This window comes from Ranitomeya imitator, chromosome 1 (genome assembly GCF_032444005.1).
Source record: "Ranitomeya imitator isolate aRanImi1 chromosome 1, aRanImi1.pri, whole genome shotgun sequence".
Lineage (NCBI taxonomy): Eukaryota > Metazoa > Chordata > Amphibia > Anura > Dendrobatidae > Ranitomeya > Ranitomeya imitator.
Window position 1 is genome coordinate 460,439,913 of NC_091282.1, and position 24,964 is coordinate 460,464,876.

General features: G+C 49.7%; 1 protein-coding gene across 2 annotated transcripts in view; it reads right to left on the minus strand.

Moving 5' to 3' along the window:
* The window catches only part of LOC138676055 (uncharacterized WD repeat-containing protein alr2800-like), a 28,935-nt gene extending 5,150 nt beyond the window's left edge, over positions 1-23,785 (minus strand). Inside the window, exons 1-5 of one of the 2 annotated variants that reach the window (XM_069764911.1) lie at positions 23,695-23,785; positions 5,084-5,328; positions 4,743-4,923; positions 3,762-3,868; positions 3,428-3,574 (exon numbers count right to left, since the gene is read on the minus strand). In XM_069764911.1, coding sequence (XP_069621012.1) covers positions 3,428-3,574; positions 3,762-3,868; positions 4,743-4,923; positions 5,084-5,308 — 660 coding nt within the window. In that variant the 5' untranslated portion in view covers positions 5,309-5,328; positions 23,695-23,785. Of the gene's footprint in view, positions 1-3,427; positions 3,575-3,761; positions 3,869-4,742; positions 4,924-5,083; positions 5,329-8,891; positions 9,032-23,694 lie in introns of those variants that run through there. The other variant, XM_069764903.1, reaches the window with a different exon arrangement.
* Positions 23,786-24,964: the final 1,179 nt, after the last annotated feature.

A 24,964-nucleotide genomic window follows, 5' to 3' on the forward strand; every position in this document is an offset into this window, starting at 1 on the left:
CACTCCCTTCTGCTACAAATCCTCTCATCTCTTGGCATCACAGACTTGGCCCTATACTGGATCATAATAATAATAATAATCTTTATTTTTATATAGCGCTAACATATTCCGCAGCGCTTTACACACATTATCATATTGTCATAACTGACAGACTGAACATTCAGTATCTCCCTCCCACACACCACCTCCTCACCTCGCCCCCTATCTGTCAGTGTTCCCCAAGGCCCTGTTCTAGGACCCCAACTCTTCTCCATTTACACCTTCGGCCTGGGACAGCTCATAGAGTTCCACGGTTTGCAGTACATCTCTACGCCGATGACACGCAGATCTACCTATCCGGACCTGACCTCACCTCCTTACTCCCCAAAATCCCGCACTGTCTGTCTGCTATTTCAGCCTTCTTTTCTACTCGCTTTCTACAACTGAACATGGACAAAACAGAATTCATCATCTTTCCCCCACCTCACTCTACCCCTCCACCAGACCTATCCATCAATGTCAATGGCTGCTCACTTTCCCCGGTCCCGCACGCTCGGTGCCTCGGGATGATCCTCGACTCTCCCCTGTCTTTCAAGCCACATATCCAAGCCCTTGCCTCCTCCTGCCGATTCCAACTCAAAAACATTTCCCGGATCCGCACATTCCTTGACCGCGACACCACAAAAACACTAGTACATGCCCTTATCATCTCCCGCCTCGACTACTGCAACCTCCTACTCTCTGGACTCCCCTCTAGCACTCTCGCACCCCTCCAATCCATCCTACACTCTGCTGCCCGACTAATCCACCTGTCCCCCCGCTATTCCCCAACCTCTCCTCTCTGCCAGGCCCTTTACTGGCTTCCTATCGCCCAGAGACTCCAGTTCAAAACCCTAACTTACCTACACACAACCTCCGATCCTCTCAAGATCTCCTTCTCTACTCTTCTCTCATCTCTTCCTCCCACACAACCGCATCCAAGACTTCTTCCGTGCTTCCCCTATACTCTGGAACTCTCTACCCCAACACATCAGACTCTCGCCTACCATAGAAACCTTCAAAAAGAACCTGAAGACCCACCTCTTCCGACAAGCCTACAGCCTACAGTAACCCTCAGTCTACCGATCCGCCGCACGACCAACTCTACCCTCTCCTAGTGTATCCTCACCCATCCCCTGCAGAGTGAGCCCTCGCGGGCAGGGTCCCCTCTCCTCCTGTATCCTCACCCATCCCTTGTAGATTGTGAGCCCTCGCAGGCAGGTTCCTCTCTCCTAGTGTATCCTCACCCATCCCCTGCAGAGTGAGCCCTCGCGGGCAGGGTCCTCTCTCCTACTGTATCCTCACCCATCCCCTGCAGAGTGAGCCCTCGTGGGCAGGGTCCTCTCTCCTACTGTATCCTCACCCATCCCCTACAGAGTGAGCCGCCCTCGCGGGCAGGGTCCTCTCTCCTACTGTATCCTCACCCATCCCCTGCAGAGTGAGCCCTCGTGGGCAGGGTCCTCTCTCCTACTGTATCCTCACCCATCCCCTGCAGAGTGAGCCCTCGCGGGCAGGGTCCTCTCTCCTAGTGTATCCTCACCCATCCCCTGCAGAGTGAGCCCTCATGGGCAGGGTCCTCTCTCCTACTGTATCCTCACCCATCCCCTGCAGAGTGAGCCCTCGTGGGCAGGGTCCTCTCTCCTAGTGTATCCTCACCCATCCCCTGCAGAGTGAGCCCTCGCGGGCAGGGCCCTCTCTCCTCCTGTATCCTCACCCATCCCTTGTAGATTGTGAGCCCTCGCAGGCAGGTTCCTCTCTCCTAGTGTATCCTCACCCATCCCCTGCAGAGTGAGCGCTCGTGGGCAGGGTCCTCTCTCCTACTGTATCCTCACCCATCCCCTGCAGAGTGAGCCCTCGCGGGCAGGGTCCTCTCTCCTACTGTATCCTCACCCATCCCCTGCAGAGTGAGCCCTCGCGGGCAGGGTCCTCTCTCCTACTGTAGCCTCACCCATCCCCTGCAGAGTGAGCCCTCGCGGGCAGGGTCCTCTCTCCTACTGTATCCTCACCCATCCCCTGCAGAGTGAGCCCTCGTGGGCAGGGTCCTCTCTCCTAGTGTATCCTCACCCATCCCCTGCAGAGTGAGCCCTCGCGGGCAGGGCCCTCTCTCCTCCTGTATCCTCACCCATCCCTTGTAGATTGTGAGCCCTCGCAGGCAGGTTCCTCTCTCCTAGTGTATCCTCACCCATCCCCTGCAGAGTGAGCCCTCGTGGGCAGGGTCCTCTCTCCTACTGTATCCTCACCCATCCCCTGCAGAGTGAGCCCTCGCGGGCAGGGTCCTCTCTCCTACTGTATCCTCATCCATCCCCTGCAGAGTGAGCCCTCGCGGGCAGGGTCCTCTCTCCTACTGTAGCCTCACCCATCCCCTGCAGAGTGAGCCCTCGCGGGCAGGGTCCTCTCTCCTACTGTATCCTCACCCATCCCCTGCAGAGTGAGCCCTCGTGGGCAGGGTCCTCTCTCCTACTGTATCCTCACCCATCCCCTACAGAGTGAGCCGCCCTCGCGGGCAGGGTCCTCTCTCCTACTGTATCCTCACCCATCCCCTGCAGAGTGAGCCCTCGTGGGCAGGGTCCTCTCTCCTACTGTATCCTCACCCATCCCCTGCAGAGTGAGCCCTCGCGGGCAGGGTCCTCTCTCCTAGTGTATCCTCACCCATCCCCTGCAGAGTGAGCCCTCGTGGGCAGGGTCCTCTCTCCTAGTGTATCCTCACCCATCCCCTGCAGAGTGAGCCCTCGTGGGCAGGGTCCTCTCTCCTAGTGTATCCTCACCCATCCCCTGCAGAGTGAGCCCTCGTGGGCAGGGTCCTCTCTCCTAGTGTATCCTCACCCATCCCCTGCAGAGTGAGCCCTCGTGGGCAGGTTCCTCTCTCCTAGTGTATCCTCACCCATCCCCTGCAGAGTGAGCCCTCGCGGGCAGGGCCCTCTCTCCTCCTGTATCCTCACCCATCCCTTGTAGATTGTGAGCCCTCGCAGGCAGGTTCCTCTCTCCTAGTGTATCCTCACCCATCCCCTGCAGAGTGAGCCCTCGTGGGCAGGGTCCTCTCTCCTACTGTATCCTTACCCATCCCCTGCAGAGTGAGCCCTCGCGGGCAGGGTCCTCTCTCCTACTGTATCCTCACCCATCCCCTGCAGAGTGAGCCCTCGCGGGCAGGGTCCTCTCTCCTACTGTATCCTCACCCATTCCCTGCAGAGTGAGCCCTCGTGGGCAGGGTCCTCTCTCCTTCTGTACCTGTTAGTGCCTTGTTTTACTCATGTTTATTGTACTTGTCTATATTTGCCCTGTTCACGTGTAAAGCGCCATGGAATAAATGGCGCTATAAAAATGTATAATAATAATAATCCTGTGCATAGCTGATAAAAGGTTAGTTTATGGGACAGTCCCTTAAAGGTCCCACATACAATGTATCACACACCTTAATGGAATCATCCCAGCCGCCCGTCACAAATATATGGTGTTCGGAGGGGTGAAACCTGAGAGCGAAGATCCTGCGCGTGTGCCCGCTGGTCAAAGTCAGGTCATCATCAATCAGGAAGTCCGGGGCCACCAGAAAGTTCAGGATCTGGTGCATAAAACACGGATTACAACTCCCATTAGATGCAGATTCTTAAAGGGATACCTGAATGTCATATCAGTTCACTGATACGTCATCAAACCCCTGCCCATAACTCTAGGGGTCTGTCCGGAAAAGCTGGGTGACGACCCCCAGAAGGGCAGTAATGGCGGCACCTATAGAGGAGGCGTGTTACCTCATTGGTCTGACTATCATAGATGCGGATGTTTCTGTCCCTCCCGGCTGTGGCAAACATGGTGCCGTCTGTGCTGAAATCCAGGGCGTGAATTTCATTTTCTTGCTCTAAAAAATACACACACAAAAATAAATTAAAAGAATAATAAAAAATAATTGATAATTAAAAGAATAATAAAAAATAAAATACGAAAAAATGAAAACATAAAATAATGACAATAAATAAATAAAATCTAACAAAAAATATAAACACAGAAAATAATAATAATAATAATAATAATAATAATAATAATGAAAAAAAAAGAATACACAAAATAATGTAAATTTTTAAAAAAATGAGAAAAAATATAAATACATAAAATAATAATGAAAAAATGAAAATATTGAAAAAATTAATAAATAAAGTAATGAAAATGAATGAATAAAAAAGTAAAATGTGCAAAACAATGAAAGACAAAGAAAATAAAGAAAATAAAAATTTTAAAAATTAAAACATACATAAAATAAAAAATAATGAGAAAAAAATGAAAAACTGAAAATATTGAAAAAATAAATACATCAAATGAAAAATGAAATAAAAAATAATAATAATATAAAAAAACAAAAAGAAAATAATGGAAAATAAAGAAAATATAGAAAAATGTAACAAAATAATGAAAATAATGAAAAAGTAAATACATAAAATAATGAAAATAAAAAGAATAAAAAAACAAAATACAATTAAAAAAATATAAATAAATAAAAGAAAATAAAGAAAATATATACAATAATAAAATAAGGAAAAAATAAATCAAATGATGAAAATGATAATAATGAAAAGAAACAAAACCAAAAAATAAAATAATGAAATTAAACTACAAAATAAACAAAAACCTGTTTATTATTTAAAACTGCAGTCACTGACCGCCAGATGCCGCGCCAGCTCCTTTCCTCAGCCCCCCAATTATTAACCCTTACATTACGGCACAGGCGGATCCTTCACCTGTTAGCGACAATACATTCAGCTCGGACTTGATGTCATAGAAGGAGATCAGGCCGTCGGCGCCGGCGCCCACCAGGATGTTGCTGTTTTTGGGGTGATAGCTGAGGGAGGTGACGGCTTGTCTTGTGCGATGTCCTGGGGACAGAGTCCCGCCGAGGCTGCCACCGTCCACGTTCACAATCTGGAATAGATCACATAGAAAACCGCCGAATGGCGCAGAGAGACAACCGCAGGACGGCGGGGGCCGTGGTGCTACAATGGGCGCGTTACATTGTATCGGTGCAGAAACCCCCGGACTGGGCGGGTCGCCCCTTCTTCAGAGTGAACCCGCTCCCGATTACCTGGATTGCGCCGTTCCCAAACCCGACGGCGAGCTGCTTTCCGCTGGGCGAGAATCGGAGACTGAAGATACCGTGCAAATCCTTGCTCAGAGGGATCCGGCGCCTGACGAACAGCTCGGCGTATCTGCCACACTCGTCGTCCTCCGAGCCTTCGTCCACGCTCTCTCCAGCGCTCTCTAACTCCTTGGATCTGAGGACGGCTTCCTCCAAGCGTCGGCGAGACATGGCGCTCGGCTCGTATCACCCTGCAGGACAGAACAACCTCCTGTCAGCCACCACCAGGGCGGCGCCTCCGTCACCGGTCACACACACGGCGTATATGAGTCTAGATCCAATCGCTGCCGGCGGCTCCTCCTGTCTACCTCTGTCAGCTCTCCCTGGCAGCCAATCACCGCCTCCGAGGACAAATCAAAAAGTGTATAAACTGCTAGGCACATTTTTAGAAGCTTATGAATGGCTGAGAGGGCTCACGTGTGGTACTGGGGCGCTTACTGTGGCATTCCTGTTTACAATAATAGTCAACATCCACCTGATCGGCGTAAGACCTCCACCTACTGCCAAGAAATCCCCTGGCTGCAAGAAGGCCGGGAGGAGCTGGAGAGGCCGAGCTGTGGCCCACTTCATCTATGGGAGTGATGATGATGGCGCAGCTACCTTCATGGAGGAGGGAGCTGGCCGGGAGGAGCTGGAGAGGCCGAGCTGTGGCCCACTTCATCTATGGGAGTGATGATGATGGCGCAGCTACCTTCATGGAGGAGGGAGCTGGCCGGGAGGAGCTGGAGAGGCCGAGCTGTGGCCCACTTCATCTATGGGAGTGCTGCTCCCCCCATCTCTGACCTCTCTCCTCTGATCTGTCTGATCCCCACATCTCTGACCTCTCTCCTCTGACCTGTCTGCTCCCCACATCTCTGACCTCTCTCCTCTGACCTGTCTGCTCCCCCCATCTCTGACCTCTCTCCTCTGACCTGTCTGCTCCCCCCCATCTCTGACCTCTCTCCTCTGACCTGTCTGCTCCCCACATCTCTGACCTCTCTCCTCTGACCTGTCTGCTCCCCCCATCTCTGACCTCTCTCCTCTGACCTGTCTGCTCCCCCCCATCTCTGACCTCTCTCCTCTGACCTGTCTGCTCCCCCCATCTCTGACCTCTCTCCTCTGACCTGTCTGCTCCCCCACATCTCTGACCTCTCTCATCTGACCTGTCTGATCCCCACATCTCTGACCTCTCTCCTCTGACCTGTCTGCTCCCCACATCTCTGACCTCTCTCCTCTGACCTGTCTGCTCCCCCCCATCTCTGACCTCTCTCCTCTGACCTGTCTGATCCCCACATCTCTGACCTCTCTCCTCTGACCTGTCTGATCCCCACATCTCTGACCTCTCTCCTCTGACCTGTCTGCTCCCCCCCCATCTCTGACCTCTCTCCTCTGACCTGTCTGATCCCCACATCTCTGACCTCTCTCCTCTGACCTGTCTGCTCCCCACATCTCTGACCTCTCTCCTCTGACCTGTCTGCTCCCCCCCATCTCTGACCTCTCTCCTCTGACCTGTCTGATCCCCACATCTCTGACCTCTCTCCTCTGACCTGTCTGATCCCCACATCTCTGACCTCTCTCCTCTGACCTGTCTGCTCCCCACATCTCTGACCTCTCTCCTCTGACCTGTCTGCTCCCCCCCATCTCTGACCTCTCTCCTCTGACCTGTCTGCTCCCCACATCTCTGACCTCTCTCCTCTGACCTGTCTGCTCCCCCCATCTCTGACCTCTCTCCTCTGACCTGTCTGATCCCCACATCTCTGACCTCTCTCCTCTGACCTGTCTGCTCCCCCCATCTCTGACCTCTCTCCTCTGACCTGTCTGATCCCCACATCTCTGACCTCTCTGCTCCCCCCCATCTCTGACCTCTCTCCTCTGACCTGTCTGCTCCCCCCCATCTCTGACCTCTCTCCTCTGACCTGTCTGATCCCCACATCTCTGACCTCTCTCATCTGACCTGTCTGCTCCCCACATCTCTGACCTCTCTGCTCCCCACATCTCTGACCTCTCTCCTCTGACCTGTCTGATCCCCACATCTCTGACCTCTCTCCTCTGACCTGTCTGCTCCCCCCCATCTCTGACCTCTCTCATCTGACCTGTCTGATCCCCACATCTCTGACCTCTCTCCTCTGACCTGTCTGATCCCCACATCTCTGACCTCTCTCCTCTGACCTGTCTGCTCCCCCCCATCTCTGACCTCTCTCCTCTGACCTGTCTGATCCCCACATCTCTGACCTCTCTCCTCTGACCTGTCTGATCCCCACATCTCTGACCTCTCTCCTGTGACCTGTCTGATCCCCACATCTCTGACCTCTCTCCTCTGACCTGTCTGCTCCCCACATCTCTGACCTCTCTCCTCTGACCTGTCTGCTCCCCACATCTCTGACGTCTCTCCTCTGACCTGTCTGCTCCCCACATCTCTGACCTCTCTCCTCTGACCTGTCTGCTCCCCACATCTCTGACCTCTCTCCTCTGACCTGTCTGCTCCCCACATCTCTGACCTCTCTCCTCTGACCTGTCTGCTCCCCCCCATCTCTGACCTCTCTCCTCTGACCTGTCTGCTCCCCACATCTCTGACCTCTCTCCTCTGACCTGTCTGCTCCTCACATCTCTGACCTCTCTCCTCTGACCTGTCTGCTCCCCACATCTCTGACCTCTCTCCTCTGACCTGTCTGCTCCCCACATCTCTGACCTCTCTCCTCTGACCTGTCTGCTCCCCACATCTCTGACCTCTCTCCTCTGACCTGTCTGCTCCCCCCCATCTCTGACCTCTCTCCTCTGACCTGTCTGCTCCCCACATCTCTGACCTCTCTCCTCTGACCTGTCTGCTCCTCACATCTCTGACCTCTCTCCTCTGACCTGTCTGCTCCCCACATCTCTGACCTCTCTCCTCTGACCTGTCTGCTCCCCACATCTCTGACCTCTCTCCTCTGACCTGTCTGATCCCCACATCTCTGACCTCTCTCCTCTGACCTGTCTGATCCCCACATCTCTGACCTCTCTGCTCCCCACATCTCTGACCTCTCTCCTCTGACCTGTCTGCTCCTCACATCTCTGACCTCTCTCCTCTGACCTGTCTGCTCCCCACATCTCTGACCTCTCTCCTCTGACCTGTCTGCTCCCCACATCTCTGACCTCTCTCCTCTGACCTGTCTGATCCCCACATCTCTGACCTCTCTCCTCTGACCTGTCTGATCCCCACATCTCTGACCTCTCTGCTCCCCACATCTCTGACCTCTCTCCTCTGACCTGTCTGCTCCTCACATCTCTGACCTCTCTCCTCTGACCTGTCTGATCCCCACATCTCTGACCTCTCTCCTCTGACCTGTCTGATCCCCACATCTCTGACCTCTCTGCTCCCCACATCTCTGACCTCTCTCCTCTGACCTGTCTGCTCCTCACATCTCTGACCTCTCTCCTCTGACCTGTCTGATCCCCACATCTCTGACCTCTCTCCTCTGACCTGTCTGATCCCCACATCTCTGACCTCTCTGCTCCCCACATCTCTGACCTCTCTCCTCTGACCTGTCTGCTCCTCACATCTCTGACCTCTCTCCTCTGACCTGTCTGCTCCCCACATCTCTGACCTCTCTCCTCTGACCTGTCTGCTCCCCACATCTCTGACCACTCTCCTCTGACCTGTCTGCTCCTCACATCTCTGACCTCTCTCCTCTGACCTGTCTGCTCCCCCACATCTCTGACCTCTCTCCTCTGACCTGTCTGCTCCCCACATCTCTGACCTCTCTCCTCTGACCTGTCTGATCCCCACATCTCTGACCTCTCTCCTCAGGCGCCTCTGCAGTTGTCCGGGCGGCTCATCCTCTGCCTGTCACGCTCTAGTTGTGGGGTGAGAGCAGCCTGATGATGGAGGGAGGGATCAGCTGGATATTGTGATTCTTTATCTCCCGGGCGACGCTTTACCAGAGACAAAGAGACAACAAACAATGGCCTCTGTGGTTCTCGGCCGCCGATGTCAGGACTGCAGTGACATCACCTGTGAGCCCATGATGGCGGCGGCGGCTGCGGGCTCCATGAGTGTGCGCACATGTCGTAATGGTGTCACCCCTAGGGGTACGGTGCAACCCCTCACAGTACGGTGCAACCCCTCACACTACGGTGCAACCCCTCACACTACGGTGCAACCCCTCACGGTACGGTGCAACCCCTCACACTACGGTGCAACCCCTCACGGTACGGTGCAACCCCTCACGGTACGGTGCAACCCCTCACGGTACGGTGCAACCCCTCACAATACAGTGCAACCCCTCACACTACGGTGCAACCCCTCACGGTACGGTGCAACCCCTCACGGTACGGTGCAACCTCTCACAATACAGTGCAACCCCTCACAGTACGGTGCAACCCCTCACGGTACGGTGCAACCCCTCACGGTACGGCGCAACCCCTCACGGTACGGCGCAACCCCTCACGGTACGGCGCAACCCCTCACGGTACGGCGCAACCCCTCACGGTACGATGCAACCCCTCACGGTACGGTGCAACCCCTCACAATACGGTGCAACCCCTCACAATACAGTACAACCCCTCACAATACAGTACAACCCCTCACGGTACAGTACAACCCCTCACGGTACAGTACAACCCCTCACGGTACAGTGCAACCCCTCACGGTACAGTGCAACCCCTCACGGTACAGTGCAACCCCTCACGGTACAGTACAACCCCTCACAGTACAGTACAACCCCTCACGGTACAGTACAACCCCTCACGGTACAGTACAACCCCTCACAGTACAGTACAACCCCTCACAGTACAACCCCTCACGGTACAGTACAACCCCTCACAATACAGTACAACCCCTCACGGTACAGTACAACCCCTCACGGTACAGTACAACCCCTCACGGTACAGTACAACCCCTCACGGTACAGTGCAACCCCTCACGGTACAGTGCAACCCCTCACAGTACAGTACAACCCCTCACAGTACAGTACAACCCCTCACACTACGGTACAGTACAACCCCTCACAGTACAGTACAACCCCTCACAGTACAACCCCTCACAGTACAGTACAACCCCTCACGGTACAGTACAACCCCTCACAGTACAGTACAACCCCTCACAGTACAGTACAACCCCTCACACTACGGTACAGTACAACCCCTCACAGTACAGTACAACCCCTCACAGTACAACCCCTCACAGTACAGTACAACCCCTCACAGTACAGTACAACCCCTCACGGTACAGTACAACCCCTCACAGTACAGTACAACCCCTCACAGTACAACCCCTCACGGTACAGTACAACCCCTCACAGTACAGTACAACGGAAAATACTAAAACCCTATGTGTCATTTGTCTATACCTATGCCTATGGTAGATTTTGCCTATGGTAGATTTTTTACAGTGTGCGGGAAATCAGCGATTCCGCAGAATTATTGAACATGTTGCTTTTTTTCCGCGATTTGTTTTTTTTCGCGGAAAAAAATCGCAACATTTGCACAAGTTTTGCGGATTACATTGAAATGATTGGGAACCATATGTAAGCGTTTTTTTCACGTTTTTATCGCATTTTTATAGAAAAAAAAACGCGAAAAATACGGATCGTGTGCACATAGCCTTACAACTCCCTTCTCTGTGTACCTGAACTGAGAGAGGGAGGGGAATGTTTTGAGTGAGATAATATTAAGGCTAGGTTCTCATTTCGTTTTCGGGTGAGCGCTAACAGACAGCGTTGCACGGCGAAATTAACGCCGTGCAACGTGTCCGTTAACGCTCCCATTGCCAGCAATGTTAAAGCGCATTGCTAGTGCGTGCCATTTTCGGAACGCGCTAGCGATGTGCCGTTCTTTTGTGGCGCGCCTCGGACGCTGCTTGCAGCTAGCGCTAGCGGGGACATTTAACGCGACCCCTAAAAAGACATTGCGTTAGCGCAATCCACTAGCGCTTAGCGCTAAACGGATTGCCCTGACGCAATGAGAACCTAGCCTAATATTGTCTACCTTGAGATAGTTTATAAACCCTCCTCTCACACATCCAGTACCCAGCAACCACAGAATGCAGAGTAAGTGGACATGTGAGCTGGGGCACAGAATGCAGAGTAAGTGGACATGCTGGCTGGGGCACAGAATGCAGAGTAAGTGGACATGCTGGCTGGGGCATAGAATGCAGAGTAAGTGGACATGCTGGCTGGGGCACAGAATGCAGAGTAAGTGGACATGTGAGCTGGGGCACAGAATGCAGAGTAAGTGGACATGCTGGCTGGGGCACAGAATGCAGAGTAAGTGGACATGCTGGCTGGGGCATAGAATGCAGAGTAAGTGGACATGCTGGCTGGGGCATAGAATGCAGAGTAAGTGGACATGCTGGCTGGGGCACAGAATACAGAGTAAGTGGACATGCTGGCTGGGGCACAGAATGCAGAGTAAGTGGACATGCTGGCTGGAGCATAGAATGCAGAGTAAGTGGACATGCTGGCTGGGGCACAGAATGCAGAGTAAGTGGACATGCTGGCTGGGGCACAGAATGCAGAGTAAGGCCGGCTTCACACTTGCGAGTTTTACGGACGTAAGAGCGCAGAAACTACGTCCGTAAAACTCGCAAAAAATACAGCACAATTATTCTCTATGCCCCTGCTCCTATCTGCCGTATTTTACTGATCAGTATTATACGGCTTTCTACGGCCGTACAAAATCGCAGCATGCTGCGTTTGTCACCGTACTGCGCAAGAAATACGCCAATGAAAGTCTATGGAAGCGTGAAAAATACGGATTACACACGGACAAGCAGTGTGACTTGCGAGAAATACGCAGCGCTGTTAGAGAGAAAAGCCGGCAATTCAGTGCGGTGTACAGTAAAATCACACTGACAGCTTACAGTCCAATAGGTAGAATAAATGTGTACACATAGAATAGGTATATATATATATATATGTCAGTGAGACACATATATGTATATATATTAATATTTTTTCCAGCGCTAGACAGCTTGAAAGCCGGTAATTCAATTACCGGCTTTTTCTTTCTCCTTCCTAAAACCCGACATGATTTGTGACATGATTACATACAGTAAACCATGTCTTCTCTCCATTCTTTTTGCAGATTCCACACTACTAATGTCAGTAGTGTGTATCTGCAAAATTTGGCCGTTCTAGCTCTTAAAATAAAGGGTTAAATGGCGGAAAAAATTGGCGTGGGCTCCCGCGCAATTTTCTCCGCCAGAGTAGTAAAGCCAGTGACTGAGGGCAGATATTAATAGCCTGGAGAGGGTCCACGGTTATTGGCCCCCCCCTGGCTAAAAATATCTGCCCCCAGCCACCCCAGAAAAGGCACATCTGGAAGATGCGCCTATTCTGGCACTTGGCCACTCTCTTCCCATTCCCGTGTAGCGGTGGGATATCGGGGTAATGAAGGGTTAATGCCACCTTGCTATTGTAAGGTGACATTAAGCCAAATTAATAATGGAGAGGCATCAATTATGACACCTATCCATTATTAATGCAATACTAGTAAAGGGTTAAATAAAACACAAACACATTATTTAAAATTATTTTAATGAAATAAAAACAATGGTTGTTGGAGTATTTTATTCTACGCCCAATCCAGTCACTGAAGACCCTCGTTCTGTGAAAGAAAAAACATAATAAACCAACAATATACTTACCCTCCGCAGATCTGTAACGTCCAACGATGTAAATCCTTCTGAAGGGGTTAAAACATTTTGCAGCAAGGAGCTTTGCTAATGCAGGCTGCTCCTCGCTGCAAAACCCCAGGGAATGAGTCTAAATATAGATCAATGAGCTATATTTAGCTTCATTTGCGGTGAGGCGCCCTCTGCTGGCTGTTTATAGATCGTGGGAACTTGCCTAGAAAGCCTGGGAGCTGGGAGCCTGGGAGCTTTCTAGGCAAGTTCCCACGATCTATAAACAGCCAGCAGAGGGCGCCTCACCGCAAATGAAGCTAAATATAGCTCATTGATCTATATTTAGCCTCATTCCCTGGGGTTTTGCAGCAAGGAGCAGCCTGCATTAGCAAAGCTCCTTGCTGCAAAATGTTTTAACCCCTTCAGATGGATTTACATCGTTGGACGTTACAGATCTGCGGAGGGTAAGTATATTGTTGGTTTATTATGTTTTTTCTTTCACAGAACGAGGGTCTTCAGTGACTGGATTGGGCGTAGAATAAAATACTCCAACAACCATTGTTTTTATTTCATTAAAATAATTTTAAATATTGTGTTTGTCTTTTATTTAACCCTTTACTACAATTGGATTAATAATGGATAGGTGTCATAATTGACGCCTCTCCATTATTAATTAGGCTTAATGTCACCTTACAATAGCAAGGTGGCATTAACCCTTCATTACCCCATATCCCACCGCTACACGGGAATGGGAAGAGAGTGGCCAAGTGCCAGAATAGGCGCATCTTCCAGATGTGCCTTTTCTGGGGTAGCTGGGGGCAGATGTTTTTAGCCAGGGGGGTTTTAGCCATGGACCCTCTCCAGGCTATTAATATCTGCCCTCAGTCACTGGCTTTACTACTCTGGCGGAGAAAATTGCGTGGGAGCCCACGCCAATTTTTTCCGCCATTTAACCCTTTATTTTAAGAGCTAGAACGGCCAAATTTTGCAGATACACACTACTGACATTAGTAGTGTGGAATCTGCAAAAAAAATGGAGAAGACATGGTTTACTGTATGTAAACCATGTCTCAAATCATGTCGGGTTTTAGGAAGGAGAAAGAAAAAGCCGGTAATTGAATTACCGGCTTTCAAGCTGTATAGCGCTGGAAAAAATATTAATATATATACATATATGTGTCTAATGACATATATATAGAGAGAGAGAGAGAGAGAGAGAGAGAGAGAGAGAGAGAGAGAGAGAGAGAGAGAGAGAGAGAGAGAGAGAGAGAGAGAGAGAGAGAGAGAGAGAGAGAGAGAGAGAGACAGTATATATATATATTTTTTTTTTTTTCTTTTTGGGACACATGGATCATTTCTATAGCGGTATGTCGGTTTTGCAAGCCTGCGAGAAAACCACGCAGTACGGATGCCATACGGATTACATACGGAGGATGCCATGCGCAAAAAACGCTGACACACCCTGCCTACGGAGGAGCTACGGACCACTATTTTCGGGACATTTCAGCGTATTACGGCCGTAATATACGGACCGTATTTTCATATGCTGAGTGTGAAGCCGGCCTAAGTGGACATGCTGGCTGGGGCACAGAATGCAGAGTAAGTAGACATGCTGCCTGGGGCATAGAATGCAGAGTAAGTGGACATGCTGGCTGGGGCATAGAATGCAGAGTAAGTGGACATGCTGCCTGGGGCATAGAATGCAGAGTAAGTGGACATGCTGGCTGGGGCATAGAATGCAGAGTAAGTGGACATGCTGGCTGGGGCACAGAATGCAGAGTAAGTGGACATGCTGGCTGGGGCATAGAATGCAGAGTAAGTGGACATGCTGGCTGGGGCACAGAATGCAGAGTAAGTGGACATGCTGCCTGGGGCATAGAATGCAGAGTAAGTGGACATGCTAGCTGGGGCACAGAATGCAGAGTAAGTGGACATGCTAGCTGGGGCACAGAATGCAGAGTAAGTGGACATGCTAGCTGGGGCACAGAATGCAGAGTAAGTGGACATGCTAGCTGGGGCACAGAATGCAGAGTAAGTGGACATGCTAGCTGGGGCACAGAATGCAGAGTAAGTGGACATGCTAGCTGGGGCACAGAATGCAGAGTAAGTGGACATGCTGCCTGGGGCATAGAATGCAGAGTAAGTGGACATGCTAGCTGGGGCACAGAATGCAGAGTAAGTGGACATGCTGCCTGGGGCACAGAATGCAGCGTAAGTGGACATGCTGGCTGGGGCACAGAATGCAGAGTAAGTGGACATGCTGCCTGGGGCATAGAATGCAGAGTAAGTGGACATGCTAGCTGGGGCATAGAATGCAGAGTAAGTGGACATGCTAGCTGGGGCACAGAATGCAGAGTAAGTGGACATGCTAGCTGGGGCACAGAATGCAGAGTAAGTGGACATGCTGGCTGGGGCACAGAATGCAGAGTAAGTGGACATGCTAGCTGGGGCACAGAATGCAGAGTAAGTGGACATGCTGCCTGGGGCATAGAATGCAGAGTAAGTGGACATGCTAGCTGGGGCATATCTTAAGGTACCGTCACACTCAGCAACTTTGCAACGAGAACGACAGCGATCTGTGACGTTGCAGCGTCCTGGATAGCGATCTCGTTGTGTTTGACACGCAGCAGCGATCTGGATCCCGCTGTGCCATCGCTGGTCGGAGCTAGAAGTCCGGAACTTCATTTGGTCGCTAGATCGGCGCGTATCGTCATGTTTGACATAAAAAACAACTACGCCAGCAACGTTTTACATGGAGCGAGAACAATAAGCGAGTCGCCATTACGTCACTGGATCGCTCCTGCATCGTTCTGTTTGACGTCTCTACAGCGACATAAACAGCGACGCTCCAGTGATCGGCTCGTTGTCTATATCGCTGCAGCGTCGCTATGTGTGACTGTACCTTACTGAAGTCAAGCTGCAACACCAGGCTCTCCCATCATCACTTTGGTAAGAATTACGAATAACGGTTTTGAGCTCCGTTTTTTTTATTGGAATAAGTTCATATTAGTACAACAACGTTATCTTCCAAGTTTCATTAGGATCTTTTTAGGGATTCAGTCGTTATGCGCCATTTTCTGCCATACCTATGCCTACAGTGTTATCACGGTTGGAAACGGAAAAACGGTTTTGAGCTCCGTTTTTTTTATTGGAATATGTTCATATTAGTACAACAACGTTATCTTCCAAGTTTCATTAAGATCTTTTTAGGGATTCAGTCGTTATGCGCCATTTTCTGCCATACCTATGCCTACAGTGTTATCACGGTTGGAAACGGAAAAACGGTTTTGAGCTCCGTTTTTTTTATTGGAATATGTTCATATTAGTACAACAACGTTATCTTCCAAGTTTCATTAGGATCTTTTTAGGGATTCAGTCGTTATGCGCCATTTTCTGCCATACCTATGCCTACAGTGTTATCACGGTTGGAAACGGAAAAACGGTTTTGAGCTCCGTTTTTTTTATTGGAATATGTTCATATTAGTACAACAACGTTATCTTCCAAGTTTCATTAAGATCTTTTTAGGGATTCAGTCGTTATGCGCCATTTTCTGCCATACCTATGCCTACAGTGTTATCACGGTTGGAAACGGAAAAACGGTTTTGAGCTCCGTTTTTTTTATTGGAATATGTTCATATTAGTACAACAACGTTATCTTCCAAGTTTCATTAGGATCTTTTTAGGGATTCAGTCGTTATGCGCCATTTTCTGCCATACCTATGCCTACAGTGTTATCACGGTTGGAAACGGAAAAAACGGTTTTGAGCTCCGTTTTTTTTATTGGAATATGTTCATATTAGTACAACAACGTTATCTTCCAAGTTTCATTAGGATCTTTTTAGGGATTCAGTCGTTATGCGCCATTTTCTGCCATACCTATGCCTACAGTGTTATCACGGTTGGAAACGGAAAAACGGTTTTGAGCTCCGTTTTTTTTATTGGAATTAGTTCATATTAGTACAACAACGTTATCTTCCAAGTTTCATTAAGATCTTTTTAGGGATTCAGTCGTTATGCGCCATTTTCTGCCATACCTATGCCTACAGTGTTATCACGGTTGGAAACGGAAAAACGGTTTTGAGCTCCGTTTTTTTTATTGGAATATGTTCATATTAGTACAACAACGTTATCTTCCAAGTTTCATTAGGATCTTTTTAGGGATTCAGTCGTTATGCGCCATTTTCTGCCATACCTATGCCTACAGTGTTATCACGGTTGGAAACGGAAAAACGGTTTTGAGCTCCGTTTTTTTTATTGGAATTAGTTCATATTAGTACAACAACGTTATCTTCCAAGTTTCATTAAGATCTTTTTAGGGATTCAGTCGTTATGCGCCATTTTCTGCCATACCTATGCCTAGTGTGTTATCATGGTTGGAAACGGAAAAAACGGTTTTGAGCTCCGTTTTTTTTATTGGAATATGTTCATATTAGTACAACAACGTTATCTTCCAAGTTTCATTAAGATCTTTTTAGGGATTCAGTCGTTATGCGCCATTTTCTGCCATACCTATGCCTACAGTGTTATCACGGTTGGAAACGGAAAAACGGTTTTGAGCTCCGTTTTTTTTATTGGAATATGTTCATATTAGTACAACAACGTTATCTTCCAAGTTTCATTAGGATCTTTTTAGGGATTCAGTCGTTATGCGCCATTTTCTGCCATACCTATGCCTACAGTGTTATCACGGTTGGAAACGGAAAAACGGTTTTGAGCTCCGTTTTTTTTATTGGAATATGTTCATATTAGTACAACAACGTTATCTTCCAAGTTTCATTAAGATCTTTTTAGGGATTCAGTCGTTATGCGCCATTTTCTGCCATACCTATGCCTACAGTGTTATCACGGTTGGAAACGGAAAAAACGGTTTTGAGCTCCGTTTTTTTTATTGGAATATGTTCATATTAGTACAACAACGTTATCTTCCAAGTTTCATTAGGATCTTTTTAGGGATTCAGTCGTTATGCGCCATTTTCTGCCATACCTATGCCTACAGTGTTATCACGGTTGGAAACGGAAAAACGGTTTTGAGCTCCGTTTTTTTTATTGGAATATGTTCATATTAGTACAACAACGTTATCTTCCAAGTTTCATTAGGATCTTTTTAGGGATTCAGTCGTTATGCGCCATTTTCTGCCATACCTATGCCTACAGTGTTATCACGGTTGGAAACGGAAAAACGGTTTTGAGCTCCGTTTTTTTTATTGGAATTAGTTCATATTAGTACAACAACGTTATCTTCCAAGTTTCATTAAGATCTTTTTAGGGATTCAGTCGTTATGCGCCATTTTCTGCCATACCTATGCCTACAGTGTTATCACGGTTGGAAACGGAAAAACGGTTTTGAGCTCCGTTTTTTTTATTGGAATATGTTCATATTAGTACAACAACGTTATCTTCCAAGTTTCATTAGGATCTTTTTAGGGATTCAGTCGTTATGCGCCATTTTCTGCCATACCTATGCCTACAGTGTTATCACGGTTGGAAACGGAAAAACGGTTTTGAGCTCCGTTTTTTTTATTGGAATTAGTTCATATTAGTACAACAACGTTATCTTCCAAGTTTCATTAAGATCTTTTTAGGGATTCAGTCGTTATGCGCCATTTTCTGCCATACCTATGCCTAGTGTGTTATCATGGTTGGAAACGGAAAAACGGTTTTGAGCTCCGTTTTTTTTATTGGAATATGTTCATATTAGTACAACAACGTTATCTTCCAAGTTTCATTAAGATCTTTTTAGGGATTCAGTCGTTATGCGCCATATTCTGCCATACCTATGCCTATGGTAGTTTTTTTTCTAAGGCCGGGATCACACATGTGAGAAACACGTCCGTGTCTCGCATGTGAAATCCAAGCTCTGGCGCCGGCACTGTGGAGCGGAGCGTGCGGCCGCACAGCAACACATGGAGCCGCACGCTCCACTCTGGAGTGCCGGCGCCAGAGCTTGGATTTCACATGCGAGACACGGACGTGTTTCTCGCATGTGTGATCCCGGCCTTAGAAAAAAAACTACCATAGGCATAGGTATGGCAGAATATGGCGCATAACGACTGAATCCCTAAAAAGATCTTAATGAAACTTGGAAGATAACGTCATTGTACTAATATGAACATATTGCAATAAAAAAAACGGAGCTCAAAACCGTTTTTCCGTTTCCAACCGTGATAACACTATAGGCATAGGTATGGCAGAAAATGGCGCATAACGACTGAATCCCTAAAAAGATCTTAATGAAACTTGGAAGATAACGTCGTTGTACTAATATGAACATATTCCAATAAAAAAAACGGAGCTCAAAACCGTTATTCCGTTTCCAAAAAATTTGACCCCTACATTCATGTATTGCAACTTTATGTCAAATAAATACATATGTAAATAAATTGGTTACTCTGCTTCAAATGGAGTGAAGTGGAAAGGAAAACTAAATTAAGAAAATGAAACGGTAAAAAAAAATCTAAAATAGGCAGAGATGTAGATGAATACGACTAAAATATCTACCATAGGCATAGGTAAATTTGCCACATAGGGTTTTAGTATGCACCCAGTACAACCCCTCACAGTACAGTGCAACCCCTCACGGTACAGTACAACCCCTCACGGTACAGTACAACCCCTCACAGTACAGTACAACCCCTCACAGTACAGTACAACCCCTCACAGTACAGTACAACCCCTCACGGTACAGTACAACCCCTCACACTACGGTAAAACCCCTCACAGTACAGTACAACCCCTCACGGTACAGTACAACCCCTCACGGTACAGTACAACCCCTCACGGTACAGTACAACCCCTCACAGTACAGTACAACCCCTCACAGTACAGTACAACCCCTCACAGTACAGTACAACCCCTCACAGTACAGTACAACCCCTCACGGTACAGTACAACCCCTCACACTACGGTAAAACCCCTCACAGTACAGTACAACCCCTCACGGTACAGTACAACCCCTCACGGTACAGTACAACCCCTCACGGTACAGTACAACCCCTCACAGTACAACCCCTCACAGTACAGTACAACCCCTCACAGTACGGTGCAACCCCTCACAGTACAGTACAACCCCTTACAGTACGGTACAACCCCTCACACTACGGTAAAACCCCTCACAGTACAGTACAACCCCTCACAGTACAACCCCTCACGGTACAGTGCAACCCCTCACGGTACAGTACAACCCCTCACGGTACAGTACAACCCCTCACACTACGGTAAAACCCCTCACAGTACAGTACAACCCCTCACGGTACAGTGCAACCCCTCACGGTACAGTGCAACCCCTCACGGTACAGTACAACCCCTCACAGTACAGTACAACCCCTCACAGTACAGTACAACCCCTCACAGTACAACCCCTCACAGTACAGTACAACCCCTCACAGTACAACCCCTCACAGTACAGTACAACCCCTCACAGTACGGTGCAACCCCTCACAGTACAGTACAACCCCTTACAGTACGGTACAACCCCTCACACTACGGTAAAACCCCTCACGGTACAGTACAACCCCTCACGGTACAGTGCAACCCCTCACAGTACAGTGCAACCCCTCACGGTACAGTACAACCCCTCACGGTACAGTACAACCCCTCACGGTACAGTACAACCCCTAACGGTACAGTACAACCCCTCACGGTACAGTACAACCCCTCACGGTACAGTACAACCCCTCACGGTACAGTACAACCCCTCACGGTACAGTACAACCCCTCACAGTACAGTACAACCCCTCACAGTACGGTGCAACCCCTCACAGTACAGTACAACCCCTCACAGTACGGTGCAACCCCTCACAGTACAGTACAACCCCTTACAGTACGGTACAACCCCTCACACTACGGTAAAACCCCTCACAGTACAGTACAACCCCTCACAGTACAACCCCTCACGGTACAGTGCAACCCCTCACGGTACAGTACAACCCCTCACGGTACAGTACAACCCCTCACACTACGGTAAAACCCCTCACAGTACAGTACAACCCCTCACGGTACAGTGCAACCCCTCACGGTACAGTGCAACCCCTCACGGTACAGTGCAACCCCTCACGGTACAGTACAACCCCTCACAGTACAGTACAACCCCTCACAGTACAGTACAACCCCTCACAGTACAACCCCTCACAGTACAGTACAACCCCTCACAGTACGGTGCAACCCCTCACAGTACAGTACAACCCCTTACAGTACGGTACAACCCCTCACACTACGGTAAAACCCCTCACGGTACAGTACAACCCCTCACGGTACAGTGCAACCCCTCACGGTACAGTGCAACCCCTCACCGTACAGTACAACCCCTCACGGTACAGTACAACCCCTCACGGTACAGTACAACCCCTCACGGTACAGTACAACCTCTCACGGTACGGTGCAACCCCTCACGGTACAGTACAGCCCCTCACGGTACAGTACAACCCCTCACAGTACAGTACAACCCCTCACAGTACAGTACAACCCCTCACACTACGGTGCAACCCCTCACAGTACAGTACAACCCCTCACACTACGGTACAACCCCTCACACTACGGTACAACCCTTCACAGTACAGTACAACCCCTCACAGTACAGTGCAACCCCTCACGGTACAGTGCAACCCCTCACGGTACAGTACAACCCCTCACAGTACGGTACAACCCCTCACAGTACAGTACAACCCCTCACAGTACAGTACAACCCCTCACAGTACAGTACAACCCCTCACAGTACAGTGCAACCCCTCACGGTACAGTGCAACCCCTCACGGTACAGTGCAACCCCTCACAGTACAGTACAACCCCTCACGGTACAGTACAACCCCTCACAGTACAGTACAACCCCTCACAGTACAGTACAACCCCTCACAGTACGGTACAACCCCTCACAGTACAGTACAACCCCTCACAGTACAGTACAACCCCTCACACTACGGTGCAACCCCTCACAGTACAGTACAACCCCTCACGGTACGGTACAACCCCTCACAGTACAGTACAACCCCTCACAGTACAGTACAACCCCTCACACTACGGTGCAACCCCTCACGGTACAGTACAACCCCTCACAGTACAGTACAACCCCTCACGGTACGGTACAACCCCTCACAGTACAGTACAACCCCTCACACTACAGTACAACCCCTCACAGTACGGTACAACCCCTCACAGTACGGTACAACCCCTCACAGTACAGTACAACCCCTCACAGTACAGTACAACCCCTCACACTACGGTGCAACCCCTCACAGTACAGTACAACCCCTCACACTACGGTGCAACCCCTCACAGTACAGTACAACCCCTCACAGTACAGTACAACCCCTCACACTACGGTGCAACCCCTCACAGTACAGTACAACCCCTCACAGTACAGTACAACCCCTCACGGTACGGTACAACCCCTCACAGTACAGTACAACCCCTCACAGTACGGTGCAACCCCTCACAGTACGGTACAACCCCTCACAGTACAGTACAACCCCTCACGGTACAGTACAACCCCTCACGGTACAGTACAACCCCTCACACTACGGTGCAACCCCTCACAGTACGGGTCACAGTACAGTACAACCCCTCACAGTACAGTACAACCCCTCACGGTACAGTACAACCCCTCACAGTACAGTACAACCCCTCACACTACGGTGCAACCCCTCACAGTACAGTACAACCCCTCACGGTACAGTACAACCCCTCACACTACGGTGCAACCCCTCACGGTACAGTACAACCCCTCACAGTACAGTACAACCCCTCACGGTACGGTACAACCCCTCACAGTACAGTACAACCCCTCACACTACGGTGCAACCCCTCACGGTACAGTGCAACCCCTCACAGTACAGTACAACCCCTCACAGTACAGTACAACCCCTCACAGTACAGTACAACCCCTCACGGTACGGTACAACCCCTCACGGTACAGTACAACCCCTCACAGTACAGTACAACCCCTCACACTACGGTACAACCCCTCACGGTACAGTACAACCCCTCACAGTACAGTACAACCCCTCACACTACGGTGCAACCCCTCACGGTACAGTACAACCCCTCACAGTACAGTACAACCCCTCACGGTACAGTACAACCCCTCACAGTACAGTACAACCCCTCACAGTACAGTACAACCCCTCACAGTACAGTACAACCCCTCACAGTACAGTACAACCCCTCACACTACGGTGCAACCCCTCACAGTACGGTACAACCCCTCACAGTACGGTACAACCCCTCACACTACAGTACAACCCCTCACACTACGGTACAACCCCTCACACTACGGTACAACCCCTCACACTACGGTACAACCCCTCACACTACGGTACAACCCCTCACAGTACGGTGCAACCCCTCACAGTACAGTACAACCCCTCACACTACGGTACAACCCCTCACACTACGGTACAACCCCTCACACTACGGTACAACCCCTCACGGTACAGTACAACCCCTCACACTACGGTACAACCCCTCACACTACGGTACAACCCCTCACGGTACAGTACAACCCCTCACACTACGGTACAATCCTTCACAGTACGGTGACACACTTCATGGAATGCGGCCATACCTCACGGTACCTCGCTCCCCTCAGCCAATCAGGAGCTTCTAAATAGTTTTGTTTACGAATTGTTCCAGAACTTTCCAAAGCGCAGACACGTTGTATCCATGGCAGCACAATGGCGGACACCTCGAGTAAAAGTGGAGAAGTTGATATTACGATGGAGCTGGGGAACTACAAGTGTCAGAATTCTCCCATCTATAAAAATTATTGTGGACAAAAATGACAAGGACCAATCACATTGCAGGTTGCTATGGGCAACACAGAGGCCCTGACGGTGTAGGGCTCTAAACCCTCTCGCTGATTCTGATTGGCTGAGAACACATCGCAATTTGCATAGCACGCATGGGGGCGGGGCATTGTTTGTAAAGGCATTTTATCCCACTGATTGGTTTGTCTGCGGATTTTATCAGTGATCAGTATTTTACCTCAAAAGAATAATCACGTTACAGATGACAGTTCCCTTTAAGATCAGGTGATCCAAGATGGCGGCTCCCGGCTGTTACACGCACTGATGACGTCACACGCAGCCCGCCCCTTACCTGCCTCAGCCGCACCTTTCTGGTGTTGACAGATAGTTCTCGTAGGACACGCCCCTAACGGAGTGATTGGTAGAACATCACACAGACACGCCCTCCAGCGGTTGAATAGTTTAGGACGTCACGCCCCCAAGTAATGTTAATTGTGGTTGGTCAGAGCGTGCAGTGGGCGGGGCAGTGACGGTCCCCATGGTGATGGCGCCCGTCTGTGCGGCCGGAGCAGCGCTCGTGTTCCGGGGCTCTGAGAATCGCTGCACGTCGTGTCTCACTTTTCGGCTTCACATTTACAGCATTTACACCTTTATATTCTTGTTCCTTGAAGTCCATTGTCTGCAATAAAAAATGACGTATGGGAAAGCTGGGTGACCGGCAGTATGGCCGCCACTACCAAGGACTGTAGTCAGTGACATATGGGAAAGCTGGGTGACCGGCAGTATGGCCGCCACTACCAAGGACTGTAGTCAGTGACATATGGGAAAGCTGGGTGACCGGCAGTATGGCCGCCACTACCAAGGACTGTAGTCAGTGACATATGGGAAAGCTGGGTGACCGGCAGTATGGCCACCACTACCAAGGACTGTAGTCAGTGACTTATGGGAAAGCTGGGTGACCGGCAGTATGGCCACCACTACCAAGGACTGTAGTCAGTGATTTATGGGAAAGCTGTGTGACTGGCAGTATGGCCACCACTACCAAGGACTGTAGTCAGCGACATATGGGAAAGCTGGGTGACCGGCAGTATGGCCACCACTACCAAGGACTGTAGTCAGTGACATATGGGAAAGCTGGGTGACCGGCAGTATGGCCGCCACTACCAAGGACTGTAGTCAGTGACATATGGGAAAGCTGGGTGACCGGCAGTATGGCCCCCACTACCAAGGACTGTAGTCAGTGACATATGGGAAAGCTGGGTGACCGGCAGTATGGCCGCCACTACCAAGGACTGTAGTCAGTGACATATGGGAAAGCTGGGTGACCGGCAGTATGGCCCCCACTACCAAGGACTGTAGTCAGTGACATATGGGAAAGCTGTGTGACCGGCAGTATGGCCGCCACTACCAAGGACTGTAGTCAGTGACATATGGGAAAGCTGGGTGACCGGCAGTATGGCCCCCACTACCAAGGACTGTAGTCAGTGACATATGGGAAAGCTGTGTGA